The 15,947-nt window shown below is 45.4% G+C and overlaps 1 protein-coding gene across 4 annotated transcripts in view; it reads left to right on the forward strand.

Annotated features, from left to right (window-relative positions):
* The window catches only part of FAM120B (family with sequence similarity 120 member B), a 650,519-nt gene that overhangs the window by 596,660 nt on the left and 37,912 nt on the right, over nt 1–15,947 (forward strand). For all 4 annotated transcript variants that reach the window (XM_063917695.1, XM_063917694.1, XM_063917697.1 and 1 more), the window contains one exon: nt 13,100–13,198. In XM_063917695.1, coding sequence (XP_063773765.1) covers nt 13,100–13,198 — 99 coding nt within the window. The remainder of the gene's footprint in view (nt 1–13,099; nt 13,199–15,947) is intronic.

Genomic DNA, 15,947 nt, shown 5'->3' on the forward strand with positions numbered 1-15,947 from the left:
GGTGTATTAATTACTAATTGACACATTTTAAAAGGTCTACAGGTGGAGCTAATTATTTCACTTGTGGTTCTGTGAGGAGACCTGCAAAACATGCACTGTGTGGGGTCCTGAGGACCGAGTTTGAGAACCTGTGGATTAGAGCAAATGACAATAGCCCATTTTCTCCTAAACACTGAAAAACGGACAAAAATTGTCATTCATACAGTTTGGTTAAATCTGAAATGTAACCAATTTGTCTGAACGACAGGTTTTGTCCAGACAATAACTTAGATTGTATGGACAGAAAATAAGAAGTATATTAATCCTATATAGCAGGGCTGGCCAAACCGGTCCTCGAGATCTACCAACAGTTCATGTTTTCCAGGCCTCCTGGAGATCTGTAGAATTGTTAGTTAGGAATGAATGCAGCACATCTTAATTAGTAATGACTACACCTGTGCACCAGCTAGGTGGTCTGGAAAATGTGAACTGTTGGTAGATCTCGAGGACTGGTTTGGCCAGCCCTGCTATATAGTATCCCAGAGGGTGTGCACTGATTGCAAGTATTTGGATTTAATTGTATAGTGTATGCCCAACTATACTTTAGTATTAGTTGCAAAGCAGATGGCGATGGCCATCTTAGAGGTAAATTTACTAAAGTTACTAAAAATAAAAAGTGGTTATGTTGCCCATAGCAACCAATAAGATTCTGTCTATCATTTTCTAGGATGCAATAGAGAAATGATAGACAGAATCTGATTGGTTGCTATGGGCAACATCACCGCTTTTCATTTTTAGAACTTTTAGAAAAAGTACTCCATATAGTGTGTACCCCCAATCTGCCAATTTCAGCCATCGCTCAACAAATAGTCACATCTGATATGCTGCACATCAGATGGTAGAATGTGGTGCACATAGTGTAGTATGTGCGCACATGATTCAGATGTGTATGTGCGCACATGATTCAGATGTGAACGAAGGTGCTGTGCATAGCGCAATGTACCAATGTTCTTTATTTTGCTCATGCGCCGGACCTGTACTGCACATACGGCTGAAGACTGTCAGCGATTGACAGTCCACTGATGTTTGGGGCCAAGGAGGTGGCGGAGGCCGCGTGTTGCCTCCATTTTGGGGGAGGGAAGTGGCCAGCATCTCTGTTGGAAGACTGAGATATCTTGGCCTCTTTGTTGTATCTACAGCGGATGGCTTGCGTGACCCCATGGGTCAGACAGCCGGCTGATGGTGCCACAGGTGATCACATGCCGCAGCCTAGGACGCAGCTTGGATCACTTATGCAAGTAGGAGGCGTTTACTTATATCAGACATCTTATATTGCATTAACATATTAGTGCTACTGTATTGCTCATGCTTCCATGTAAGCAGCAGAGATAGCACCTCTGTCCACATCTGAATAAGACCCATAGTTTACAGGAGCTAAACCTCCTAGCGGCTGAGGTTTGCCCTGTGTGTGCATCAAATATAAACCAATCTAACATTGAAATAAAGACATGGGGGCATGTATTTTGGCAGAAAATTGTCAGCTATTTATTTGGATCAACTATTATGTTTTAAAGCCTGAATAATAAAATCACATAAAAAATTATGGTGGCACCGAAAGATCGGCTATAAACAACCCTGACCGACTGCACAAATCCCACTCTACAACAATTGAAGTAAACCATCTAAAACACAAACGGGGATCCACTCAACCTTCTTCTTGACTACCCACCCATACGGGTGATGAGGCTGCCTCCATAAAGGTGGTCCAGCAGATGTATAACAGTCAACGAAGGTGAGCACATCCAAGAAACCAACCACCAATTTACCTCCAACCAATTTCCTAATCAAAAACAGGCAACTTGACATCCTCCCCCCCCCCCTCCCCTCCAAAAAAGAGCAGACTATGAACTGTCCAAATCAAACTGCCACAAAATTAGGAAAAAGGGGGCTGGGAAGTTTGAAATAAAAGAGGCTGACTCAACCCACTTACAGACTAACACTACACTAACACTACACTACAGTAACCCCTCAACCCCTATAGGACAAGAATCTTAACACGTGATGCCCCCTACAGGCCCACCCCCAGCCTATGGGGTTTAACCCATTACACTCCTATTCTGTCCTTCCGTTCTCGTACACTCCTACAACATGATATATCGGGCCGTCATTTGTAAGATTGCATAGTGTGCATGCTCTACATCGTGCGATTTAGTGACATTGGAACGACGGTCACATCATTTGTTACATCGTGTAGTGTGTACCCAGCTTTAGAGTGCCACTGATAATAGCTTCCACAGCAGCAGACACCTCTTCTTGGTTGTACCTAAACCTCTTGTAGGCTCTGGCCAAATATTAGTTCCCAAAATCTATCTGGTTATAAAAAAGGAATACGCCTATAACAATGTCAAACATCTGGGGAAATTCAACCCAGTAAATGAACAGATATCAACCATTCATAGAACACAATTAAAAACGGTGTTCAATTACTGGCTATATTCAATATTATGTTTTTTTTTAAGTAATTTTTATTCCAATTAGTTTTTTTAGGAACATCCAAGAATAAACTGTAAAAAAACAACAAATAAATAAACAAATTGTTCATTTACTGAAAAAAGCCTGATGATGTCATCCAGTAAATGAACACCCCCCTTTTACTTTATCCATGAAAATCCACTTAGTTTTTCAACTCAGGGGGGTAAATTTACTAACATTCGTATTTTCCCGTTTCAGGTCAAAGTTCAATCACGAATGACATCGAAAGTGTAAAACTGCAACTTTTTGAATTTATTACGACTAATTTACTAAGCTGCCGTATTTTGCCTTTTCGGGTTTTCCGATGTCGATGTCATTCGTTTTTTTTTTTTCAGTTTTTTACGGCAGTGATTAGCAAAACACTGCCGACTTTTTAAAAATGAATCTCGTCCGGATCTGTGTGATCCGTGCTGGGGTTCATTTTTTTTTTTTTTTATAAATTAAACAGTGTAAAATCATAAAAAAAATTGCGTGGGGTCCCCCCTCCTAAGCATAACCAGCCTCGGGCTCTTTGAGCCGATCCTGGTTGCAGAAATATGGTGAAAAAAATGACAGGGGTTCCCCCATATTTAAGCAACCAGCATCGGGCTCTGTGCCTGGTCCTGGTTCCAAAAATACGGGGGACAAAAAGAGTAGGGGTCCCCCGTATTTTTAAAACCAGCACCGGGCTCCACTAGCTGGACAGATAATGCCACAGCCGGGGGTCACTTTTATATAGTGCCCTGCGGCCGTGGCATCAAAAATCCAACTAGTCACCCCTGGCCGGGGTACCCTGGGGGAGTGGGGACCCCTTCAATCAAGGGGTCCCCCCCCCAGCCACCCAAGGGCCAGGGGTGAAGCCCGAGGCTGTCCCCCCCCATCCAATGGGCTGCGGATGGGGGGGGTGATAGCCTTTTGTGATAATGAAAAGATATTGTTTTTAGTAGCAGTACTACAAGTCCAAGCAAGCCTCCCCCGCATGCTGGTACTTGGAGAACCACAAGTACCAGCATGCGGCGGAAAAACGGGCCCGCTGGTACCTGTAGTACTATTACTTAAAAAATATTAGAGATGAGCGGATTCGGTTTTACTCGGTTTTACTCGGTTCTCAAAACCGAATCTTATTGGCTATCCAAAACACGTGACATCCGTGAGCCAATAAGATTCGGTTTTGAGAACCGAGTAAAACCGAGTAAAACCGAATCCGCTCATCTCTAAAAAATACCCAAAAAAATACAAGACACACACACCGTGAAAGTAAAGATTTATTACATACATCCACACAAACATACATACATACTTACCTTATGTTCACACGAGGGTCTGTCCTCTTCTCCAGTAGAATCCAAGGGGTACCTGTTGAATAAATTCTACTCACCAGATCCAGGGTCCCAGGGTCCGCGGGGCAACCATTTGTAATCCAGGTACTTGAATAAAATAACAAAACGGAGAGCCGAGCCACGCACTGAAAGGGGCCCCATGTTTTCACTAGAGATGAGCGGGTTCGGTTTCTCTGAATCCGAACCCGCACGAACTTCATGTTTTTTTCACGGGTCCGAGCAGACTCGGATCCTCCCGCCTTGCTCGGTTAACCTGAGCGCGCCCGAACGTCATCATGACGCTGTCGGATTCTCGCGAGACTCGGATTCTATATAAGGAGCCGCGCGTCGCCGCCATTTTCACACGTGCATTGAGATTGATAGGGAGAGGACGTGGCTGGCGTCCTCTCCATTTAGATTAGGGTTGAGAGAGAGAGATTGACCTGAGGCTGTGATACTGTAGAAGAGAGTGCAGAGTTTAGTGACTGACGACCACAGTGACCACCAGACAGTGCAGTTGTTTGTTTTATTTAATATATCCGTTCTCTGCCTGAAAAAAACGATACACACAGTGACTCAGTCACATACCATATCTGTGTGCACTGCTCAGCCCAGTGTGCTGCATCAATGTATATATATATCTGACTGTGCTCAGCTCACACAGCTTATAATTGTGGGGGAGACTGGGGAGCACTGCAGTGCCAGTTATAGGTTATAGCAGGAGCCAGGAGTACATAATATTATATTAAAATTAAACAGTGCACACTTTTGCTGCAGGAGTGCCACTGCCAGTGTGACTAGTGACCAGTGACCTGACCACCAGTATATATAATATTAGTAGTATACTATCTCTTTATCAACCAGTCTATATTAGCAGCAGACACAGTACAGTGCGGTAGTTCACGGCTGTGGCTACCTCTGTGTCGGCACTCGGCAGCCCGTCCATAATTGTATATACCACCTAACCGTGGTTTTTTTTTCTTTCTTTATAGTCATACTAGTTACGAGTATACTATCTCTTTATCAACCAGTCTATATTAGCAGCAGACACAGTACAGTGCGGTAGTTCACGGCTGTGGCTACCTCTGTGTCGGCACTCGGCAGCCCGTCCATAATTGTATATACCACCTAACCGTGGTTTTTTTTTCTTTCTTTATACATACATACTAGTTACGAGTATACTATCTCTTTATCAACCAGTCTATATTAGCAGCAGACACAGTACAGTGCGGTAGTTCACGGCTGTGGCTACCTCTGTGTCGGCACTCGGCAGCCCGTCCATAATTGTATATACCACCTAACCGTGGTTTTTTTTTCTTTCTTTATACATACATACTAGTTACGAGTATACTATCTCTTTATCAACCAGTCTATATTAGCAGCAGACACAGTACAGTGCGGTAGTTCACGGCTGTGGCTACCTCTGTGTCGGCACTCGGCAGCCCGTCCATAATTGTATATACCACCTAACCGTGGTTTTTTTTTCTTTCTTTATACATACATACTAGTTACGAGTATACTATCTCTTTATCAACCAGTCTATATATTAGCAGCAGACACAGTACAGTGCGGTAGTTCACGGCTGTGGCTACCTCTGTGTCGGCACTCGGCAGCCCGTCCATAATTGTATATACCACCTAACCGTGGTTTTTTTTTCTTTCTTTATAGTCATACTAGTTACGAGTATACTATCTCTTTATCAACCAGTCTATATTAGCAGCAGACACAGTACAGTACGGTAGTTCACGGCTGTGGCTACCTCTGTGTCTGCACTCGGCAGGCAGTCCATAATTGTATACTAGTATCCATCTCCATTGTTTACCTGAGGTGCCTTTTAGTTGTGCCTATTAAAATATGGAGAACAAAAATGTTGAGGTTCCAAAATTAGGGAAAGATCAAGATCCACTTCCACCTCGTGCTGAAGCTGCTGCCACTAGTCATGGCCGAGACGATGAAATGCCAGCAACGTCGTCTGCCAAGGCCGATGCCCAATGTCATAGTACAGAGCATGTCAAATCCAAAACACCAAATATCAGAAAAAAAAGGACTCCAAAACCTAAAATAAAATTGTCGGAGGAGAAGCGTAAACTTGCCAATATGCCATTTACGACACGGAGTGGCAAGGAACGGCTGAGGCCCTGGCCTATGTTCATGGCTAGTGGTTCAGCTTCACATGAGGATGGAAGCACTCAGCCTCTCGCTAGAAAAATGAAAAGACTCAAGCTGGCAAAAGCAGCACAGCAAAGAACTGTGCATTCTTCGAAATCCCAAATCCACAAGGAGAGTCCAATAGTGTCGGTTGCGATGCCTGACCTTCCCAACACTGGACGTGAAGAGCATGCGCCTTCCACCATTTGCACGCCCCCTGCAAGTGCTGGAAGGAGCACCCGCAGTCCAGTTCCTGATAGTCAGATTGAAGATGTCAGTGTTGAAGTACACCAGGATGAGGAGGATATGGGTGTTGCTGGCGCTGGGGAGGAAATTGACCAGGAGGATTCTGATGGTGAGGTGGTTTGTTTAAGTCAGGCACCCGGGGAGACACCTGTTGTCCGTGGGAGGAATATGGCCGTTGACATGCCAGGTGAAAATACCAAAAAAAATCAGCTCTTCGGTGTGGAGGTATTTCACCAGAAATGCGGACAACAGGTGTCAAGCCGTGTGTTCCCTTTGTCAAGCTGTAATAAGTAGGGGTAAGGACGTTAACCACCTCGGAACATCCTCCCTTATACGTCACCTGCAGCGCATTCATAATAAGTCAGTGACAAGTTCAAAAACTTTGGGTGACAGCGGAAGCAGTCCACTGACCAGTAAATCCCTTCCTCTTGTAACCAAGCTCACGCAAACCACCCCACCAACTCCCTCAGTGTCAATTTCCTCCTTCCCCAGGAATGCCAATAGTCCTGCAGGCCATGTCACTGGCAATTCTGACGAGTCCTCTCCTGCCTGGGATTCCTCCGGTGCATCCTTGCGTGTAACGCCTACTGCTGCTGGCGCTGCTGTTGTTGCCGCTGGGAGTCGATGGTCATCCCAGAGGGGAAGTCGTAAGCCCACTTGTACTACTTCCAGTAAGCAATTGACTGTTCAACAGTCCTTTGCGAGGAAGATGAAATATCACAGCAGTCATCCTACTGCAAAGCGGATAACTGAGCCCTTGACAACTATGTTGGTGTTAGACGTGCGTCCGGTATCCGCCGTTAGTTCACAGGGAACTAGACAATTTATTGAGGCAGTGTGCCCCCGTTACCAAATACCATCTAGGTTCCACTTCTCTAGGCAGGCGATACCGAGAATGTACACGGACGTCAGAAAAAGACTCACCAGTGTCCTAAAAAATGCAGTTGTACCCAATGTCCACTTAACCACGGACATGTGGACAAGTGGAGCAGGGCAGGGTCAGGACTATATGACTGTGACAGCCCACTGGGTAGATGTATGGACTCCCGCCGCAAGAACAGCAGCGGCGGCACCAGTAGCAGCATCTCGCAAACGCCAACTCTTTCCTAGGCAGGCTACGCTTTGTATCACCGCTTTCCAGAATACGCACACAGCTGAAAACCTCTTACGGCAACTGAGGAAGATCATCGCGGAATGGCTTACCCCAATTGGACTCTCCTGTGGATTTGTGGCATCGGACAACGCCAGCAATATTGTGTGTGCATTAAATATGGGCAAATTCCAGCACGTCCCATGTTTTGCACATACCTTGAATTTGGTGGTGCAGAATTTTTAAAAAAACGACAGGGGCGTGCAAGAGATGCTGTCGGTGGCCAGAAGAATTGCGGGACACTTTCGGCGTACAGGCACCACGTAAGACTGGAGCACCACCAAAAACTACTGAACCTGCCCTGCCATCATCTGAAGCAAGAAGTGGTAACGAGGTGGAATTCAACCCTCTATATGCTTCAGAGGTTGGAGGAGCAGCAAAAGGCCATTCAAGCCTATACAATTGAGCACGATATAGTAGGTGGAATGCACCTGTCTCAAGCGCAGTGGAGAATGATTTCAACGTTGTGCAAGGTTCTGATGCCCTTTGAACTTGCCACACGTGAAGTCAGTTCAGACACTGCCAGCCTGAGTCAGGTCATTCCCCTCATCAGGCTTTTGCAGAAGAAGCTGGAGACATTGAAGGAGGAGCTAACACGGAGCGATTCCGCTAGGCATGTGGGACTTGTGGATGGAGCCCTTAATTCGCTTAACAAGGATTCACGGGTGGTCAATCTGTTGAAATCAGAGCACTACATTTTGGCCACCGTGCTCGATCCTAGATTTAAAGCCTACCTTGGATCTCTCTTTCCGGCAGACACAAGTCTGCTGGGGTTGAAAGACCTGCTGGTGACAAAATTGTCAAGTCAAGCGGAACGCGACCTGTCAACATCTCCTCCTTCACATTCTCCCGCAACTGGGGGTGCGAGGAAAAGGCTCAGAATTCCGAGCCCACCCGCTGGCGGTGATGCAGGGCAGTCTGGAGCGACTGCTGATGCTGACATCTGGTCCGGACTGAAGGACCTGACAACGATTACGGACATGTCGTCTACTGTCACTGCATATGATTCTCTCAACATTGATAGAATGGTGGAGGATTATATGAGTGACCGCATCCAAGTAGGCACGTCACACAGTCCGTACTTATACTGGCAGGAAAAAGAGGCAATTTGGAGGCCCTTGCACAAACTGGCTTTATTCTACCTAAGTTGCCCTCCCACAAGTGTGTACTCCGAAAGAGTGTTTAGTGCCGCCGCTCACCTTGTCAGCAATCGGCGTACGAGGTTACATCCAGAAAATGTGGAGAAGATGATGTTCATTAAAATGAATTATAATCAATTCCTCCGCGGAGACATTGACCAGCAGCAATTGCCTCCACAAAGTACACAGGGAGCTGAGATGGTGGATTCCAGTGGGGACGAATTGATAATCTGTGAGGAGGGGGATGTACACGGTGATATATCGGAGGGTGATGATGAGGTGGACATCTTGCCTCTGTAGAGCCAGTTTGTGCAAGGAGAGATTAATTGCTTCTTTTTTGGGGGGGTCCAAACCAACCCGTCATATCAGTCACAGTCGTGTGGCAGACCCTGTCACTGAAATGATGGGTTGGTTAAAGTGTGCATGTCCTGTTTTGTTTATACAACATAAGGGTGGGTGGGAGGGCCCAAGGACAATTCCATCTTGCACCTCTTTTTTCTTTTCTTTTTCTTTGCATCATGTGCTGATTGGGGAGGGTTTTTTGGAAGGGACATCCTGCGTGACACTGCAGTGCCACTCCTAAATGGGCCCGGTGTTTGTGTCGGCCACTTGGGTCGCTAATCTTACTCACACAGTCAGCTACCTCATTGCGCCTCTTTTTTTCTTTGCGTCATGTGCTGTTTGGGGAGGGTTTTTTGGAAGGGACATCCTGCGTGACACTGCAGTGCCACTCCTAGATGGGCCCGGTGTTTGTGTCGGCCACTAGGGTCGCTTATCTTACTCACACAGCTACCTCATTGCGCCTCTTTTTTTCTTTGCGTCATGTGCTGTTTGGGGAGGGTTTTTTGGAAGGGACATCCTGCGTGACACTGCAGTGCCACTCCTAGATGGGCCCGGTGTTTGTGTCGGCCACTAGGGTCGCTAATCTTACTCACACAGCTACCTCATTGCGCCTCTTTTTTTCTTTGCGTCATGTGCTGTTTGGGGAGGGTTTTTTGGAAGGGCCATCCTGCGTGACACTGCAGTGCCACTCCTAGATGGGCCCGGTGTTTGTGTCGGCCACTAGGGTCGCTAATCTTACTCACACAGCTACCTCATTGCGCCTCTTTTTTTCTTTGCGTCATGTGCTGTTTGGGGAGGGTTTTTTGGAAGGGACATCCTGCGTGACACTGCAGTGCCACTCCTAGATGGGCCCGGTGTTTGTGTCGGCCACTAGGGTCGCTTATCTTACTCACACAGCGACCTCGGTGCAAATTTTAGGACTAAAAATAATATTGTGAGGTGTGAGGTATTCAGAATAGACTGAAAATGAGTGTAAATTATGGTTTTTGAGGTTAATAATACTTTGGGATCAAAATGACCCCCAAATTCTAGGATTTAAGCTGTTTTTTAGTGTTTTTTGAAAAAAACACCCGAATCCAAAACACACCCGAATCCGACAAAAAAAATTCGGTGAGGTTTTGCCAAAACGCGTTCGAACCCAAAACACGGCCGCGGAACCGAACCCAAAACCAAAACACAAAACCCGAAAAATTTCAGGCGCTCATCTCTAGTTTTCACATGGGACTCCTTTCCCCGAATGCCAGAAACCCACTCTGACTGATGTCTAAGTGGGTTTCTTCAGCCAATCAGGGAGCGCTACGTTGTAGCACCCTCCTGATCGGCTGTGTGCTCCTGTACTGTCTGACAGGCGGCACACGGCAGTGTTACAATGTAGCGCCTATGCGCTCCATTGTAACCAATGGTGGGAACTTTCTGCCCTGCGGTTGACCTAAAGTGACGTCACCGCTGAGCAGAAAGTTCACACCATTGGTTACAATGGAGCGCATAGGCGCTACATTGTAACACTGCCGTGTGCCGCCTGTCACTCAGTACAGGAGCACACAGCCGATCAGGAGAGTGCTACAACGTGGCGCTCCCTGATTGGCTGAAGAAACCCACTTAGACAGAAGTCAGAGTGGGTTTCTGGCATTCGGGGAAAGGAGTCCCATGTGAAAACATGGGGCCCCTTTCAGTTCGTGGCTCGGGTATCCGTTTTGTTATTTTATTCAAGTACCTGGATTACAAATGGTTGCCCCGAGGACCCTGGGACCCTGGATCTGGTGAGTAGAATTTATTCAACAGGTACCCCTTGGATTCTACTGGAGAAGAGGACCGACCTGCGTGTGAACATAAGGTAAGTATGTATGTATGTTTGTGTGCATGTATGTAATAAATCTTTACTTTCACGGTGTGTGTGTCTTGTCTTTTTTTGGGTATTTTTTTAGTAGTAGTACTACAGGTACCAGCGGGCCCGTTTTTCCACCGCATGCTGGTACTTGTGGTTCTCCAAGTACCAGCATGCGGGGGAGGCTTGCTGGGCCTTGTAGTACTGCTACTAAAAACAATATCTTTTCATTATCACAAAAGGCTATCAGCCCCCCCATCCGCAGCCCATTGGATGGGGGGGGACAGCCTCGGGCTTCACCCCTGGCCCTTGGGTGGCTGGGGGGGGGGACCCCTTGATTGAAGGGGTCCCCACTCCCCCAGGGTACCCCGGCCAGGGGTGACTAGTTGGATTTTTTATGCCACGGCCGCAGGGCACTATATAAAAGTGACCCCCGGCTGTGGCATTATCTGTCCAGCTAGTGGAGCCCGGTGCTGGTTTTAAAAATACGGGGGACCCCTACTCTTTTTGTCCCCCGTATTTTTGGAACCAGGACCAGGCGCAGAGCCCAATGCTGGTTGCTTAAATATGGGGGAACCCCTGTCAATTTTTTCCCCATATTTCTGCAACCAGGATCGGCTCAAAGAGCCCGAGGCTGGTTATGCTTAGGAGGGGGGACCCCACGCAATTTTTTTAATGAAAATAACCACTTTCCCACCCCTTCCCACTGATATACATGCACGGATCTCATGGATCCCTGCATGCCTATACAATCACGGATTAAAAAAGCAGGTCTGTTTTTTTTTAGCACTTTTTTACGAGTTGTAATTTTTCACGGCAGTGTTTGTTTGTTTTTTGCTTTGCACTTCTTAGTAAATTACCGAGATTCATACTTAAACAGCCGCGTTTTGACCGATGGTGTATTCATTTGTATTTTTTTTGTTGGACTTCCCAAAAATTACGAATGCCCTCATCACTGCCGTGATTTAAGTTTAGTAAATTACCGAGATGACACTTTGAAGAAAAAACGGCATCTCGATCAAAATCGGGACCTTAGTAAATTTACCCCAGGGTATCAAATTTTAACCCTTTTAATTTTACCCTTATATATTGAGGTTTAAACACTGTAAATTGTTATTTTATAACGTTTTAGTATAAATTAGGCAGCACATTACCTTATTACAGGTTGAGTATCCCTTATCCAAAATGCTTGGGACCAGACGTATTTTGGATATCAGATTTTTCCGTATTTCGGAATAATTGCGTACCATAATGAGATATCATGGTGATGGGACCTAAATCTAAGCACAGAATGCATTTATGTTACATATACTCCTTATACACACAGCCTGAAGGTTATTTTAGCCAATATTTTTTATAACTTTGTGCATTAAACAAAGTGTGTCTACATTCACACAATTCATTAATGTTTCATATACACCTTATACACACAGCCAGAAGGTCATTTAATACAATATTTTTAATAACTTTGTGTATTAAACAAAGTTTGTGTACATTGAGTGATCGAAAAACAAGGGTTTCTCTATCTCACTCTCACTCAAAAAAGTCCGTATTTCGGAATATTCCGTATTTCGGAATATTTGGATATGGGATACTCAACCTGTATTTTGAGGGAAAGGCAATTCAGACTCATTCAAACCAGAAACAGAAATCCATTTACAACCAAGTCAAGTGAGTTCAGGATCAAATCAGAATCTACCTAATATAATAAGGTTTTAGAGCATAAAAGTAGAGACTTGTTATTATTATATGAGAAAATTAAATCTTGCTTTAATACTTTAAACCTGAAAATGTTAATTCACTGGTAGTGTTAATTCACTGGCTGATTTACCCTTATCTAATTAACTATTGGTGTGTGCATGAAACCAGATAAATAGCAGTCATTATACAGTATATGTCAAGATTTAGGGGGTCATTCCGAGTTGATCGCTCGCTAGCTACTTTTTGCAGCCGTGCAAATGCATAGTCGCCACCCACTTGGGAGTGTATATTTGCTGTGCAAGTGTGCGATCGAATGTGCAACCCAGCAGTACAAAAACAATTTGTGCAGTTTCTGAGTAGCTCAGAACTTACTCAGCCCTTGTGATCACTGGAGCCTGTCTGGGGCCGGAATTGACATCAGACACCCGCCCTGCAAACGCTTGGACACGCCTGCATTTTTCCAAACACTCCCAGAAAACGGTCAGTTGACACCCACGAACGCCCTCTTCCTGTCAGTCTCCTTGCGATCGGCTATGTGAATGGATTCTTCGTTAAATCCATCTCACAGCATCAATCCGCTTTGTACCCGTACAACGCGCCTGCGCATTGCGGTGCATACGCATGTGCAGTAGTGACCTGATCGCTGCGCTGCGAAAAACAGCAGCATGCGATCAGGTCGGAATGACCCCCTTAGTTCACTGTGTACAAATTGCATATTTTATTTATTTATTTACTGCAGGCAAGTCAGGTGAGCAGTCTCATTATGGTCCGCAAAGTGAACATGAAAGTGAAAGAAATGAGTGGCAATCTGTTCGTAAGAAGCAACCAAAAGACCAAGGTACTGTACTAGACGCTTATGAACAAGTATTGTGTATTTGTATTATTTTATTTCTAGTTGCATGAGCTACAAGTAAAATCATCAAACTAAGGAGAGACTTCAATAAACACTTTGAAAGGGTCCCCATCCTAATGGGTTGTTAGTTTTATGCCCCATAGAAGGGACCCTGGTTCATTTTTCACATTATTTGCTGATGGTTACGCTCCATCCTTATTGACAGCTATTGAATCTTAAATGAGTCATCAGTGCTATCAGACTGAGAATATTAAATTTCCAGTGAGTAGAAATTCAGGGGAGGAGGGGTTGGGGGCCAAGTAGCTTCTACCTAAGGCAGAACTCAATCACAGGCTGTTATCAAGTGGAAGCCTTCTCTCCGACAGTGCTGGGCTCACTGATTAGCTCAGCTATACCAGTGAGGCTGAAGCAGAAGTGTGGGAGATGGAACATGTAAGTGTGCAGTGGCGGGCAGGGTGCCATGTGCCCCCAGGCCATTCTGTCATCTAGTAATCTGGGCTGCCTCCTTGCAAGAAATGCCCTTGTGGTAAGCAGCTTATGAGGCTATGACCATGGTGGTGATTCGACTATGACTGTCGACAGCAGCCATGGTCATGTTATCCACACTCTACTGTGTCCTACAGAGCTATGGAAGCCCTGAAGGTCCACAGTTAGCAACAAATCAGTCTGTGATACAACCGTGCTGACGCACATAGCCGGCTGTATCACACTGTGGACGGAGACTGCTTGTCTGCATCTGTGCTCAGTTCAGTGAGTCAGCAGCAGTGACTTGTCAGAGTATATTAATGACACGGCCGCACTGCAGCTAATGGCCAGATCACCCAGCACCCCCATCAGAGATGACTGGTGCCTATAATACCCATTATACATCCACACCCAGATAACATAATAATAGTTGTGTAAATGGGAGCATCATTCTTAATAGGAGGCTCCCATAATTATTCATTTTAAGATAAATAATTAGTACTATCTTTAGAGATGAGCGGTTCTGATTCCGTGGAATCAGAACAGCTCTAAACATGCCTGTCTCGAGAGTTCACGAGCCCGGCCCACGAACGTAACGACAAGCTCAGGAGCGCACAAGAGGCCAAACGTCATCATCCCATGTTGGATTTCTTGTGAAACTTCGAGTCTATAAAGGCTCGACGCCACGCAGCTCGGCGCCATTTTCCTGCACGATTCCACGCTGCGAGGAGCTCTGCTGTGGGGTGCTGTCAGTCTGTCCTTTTCAGGGCAGGCTGTCAGAGTCTCTGCTGTCACTGGCCATCAGGGTCTGTCAGGGCTGTGTCAGAAGTGGAACATCCATCACAGTGCTTGCAGTCAGTGGCCATCAGGGTCTGTCAGGGCTGTGTCAGAAGTGGAACATCCATCACAGTGCTTGCAGTCAGTGGCCATTAGGGTCTGTGAGGGTCAATCAGGCTGTGTAAGTGCGTCCATCACATTGCTATCGGGGTGTGTCAAGGTCAGTCAGGCCTATGTCAGACGCTCATCACAGTTCTGTCAGTCAGTGGCCATCAGGGTCTGTCAGGGTCAATCAGGGCTGTATCAGTGCGTCCCCCCAAAAAAATAAAACAAAAATCTTTTTTTTTTCTCTTCTTTACGTTGTTTGTTGTGTGCAAAACAAATGCACAATAGTACACCATAGTTACTTGTATTTAGTACCGTGTGTTAAAGCGGTCTGACTCAACGCAGTGTGGGACAAGCTGCATCCCCCCCAAAAATAAAAAACAATTCTTTGCTCTCTACATTGTTTGTTGTGTGCAAAATAAATGCACACTAGTACACCATAGTTACTTGTATTTAGTACCATGTGTTAAAACTGTATGACTCAACGCAGTGTGGCACAATCTGCGTCCCCCCCAAAAATAAAACCAATAAAAATACTTTGTTTGCTCGTCTTTACATTGTTTGTTGTGTTCACTGCACCCCTGATTTGTGAATTGTTATCTGTGAATTAAAAAATGGGTAACAATCAGTTTACAGAACCAAATACTAGCGCTCCAGCTGCTTCCACCAGTCATGATGCCGATATAATGTAATCTAGTACTAAAGCTGATGCTCAATGGCATAGACAATTTACACAACTGGTAAAGAAAAAAAAGACCTCAAGCAGTAAGAAAAAGAAAGTTGGTTTATGCAGAAAAACGTAAAATTGCCAACATGCCATTCACATCACGCAGTGGCAAGGAAAGACCCAGGGCTTGGCCTATATTTATGACTGATAATTCTGCAACTGTTAGTGAGGCATCTTCTGCCTCTCGTGACAATACAAGACCTTGTCACTCAAACTTTAGAGTTGTACAAAAACTGAAAACCACTAAGACAGCAAAACAAACTGTTTGAACTTCAGAAACAGAAATGTAAAAAATCCCTGAGGAGAGTCCAATTGCGTCCCCAATTCATATGTGTGAGCCTAAACTCTCAGAGAAGCTGCCTTCTACCGTTACTGCTCCCTCTGTATGTGTGGAGATGAGCAGCATAAGTATTGCTGGTGACCTAGCTGTTGAAGATGTCACCGTGGAGATACAAGTGGATGAGGGGCGTATTTGTGTAGCAGACGATGGAACTAATGAGGATCTTCAGGATGAGAATGAGGATGTGTATGTATAAGTCAGGCACAAGTGGAAGCATCTGTTGCCCATGATAAGACAGCCATTGTCATGCCTGGGCATCGGACCAACAAATCCACCTCCTATGTGTGGAATTATTTTCACCCAAATCTTAACAACATTTG

The sequence above is a fragment of the Pseudophryne corroboree genome, chromosome 4 (assembly GCF_028390025.1).
Source record: "Pseudophryne corroboree isolate aPseCor3 chromosome 4, aPseCor3.hap2, whole genome shotgun sequence".
Classification (NCBI taxonomy): domain Eukaryota; kingdom Metazoa; phylum Chordata; class Amphibia; order Anura; family Myobatrachidae; genus Pseudophryne; species Pseudophryne corroboree.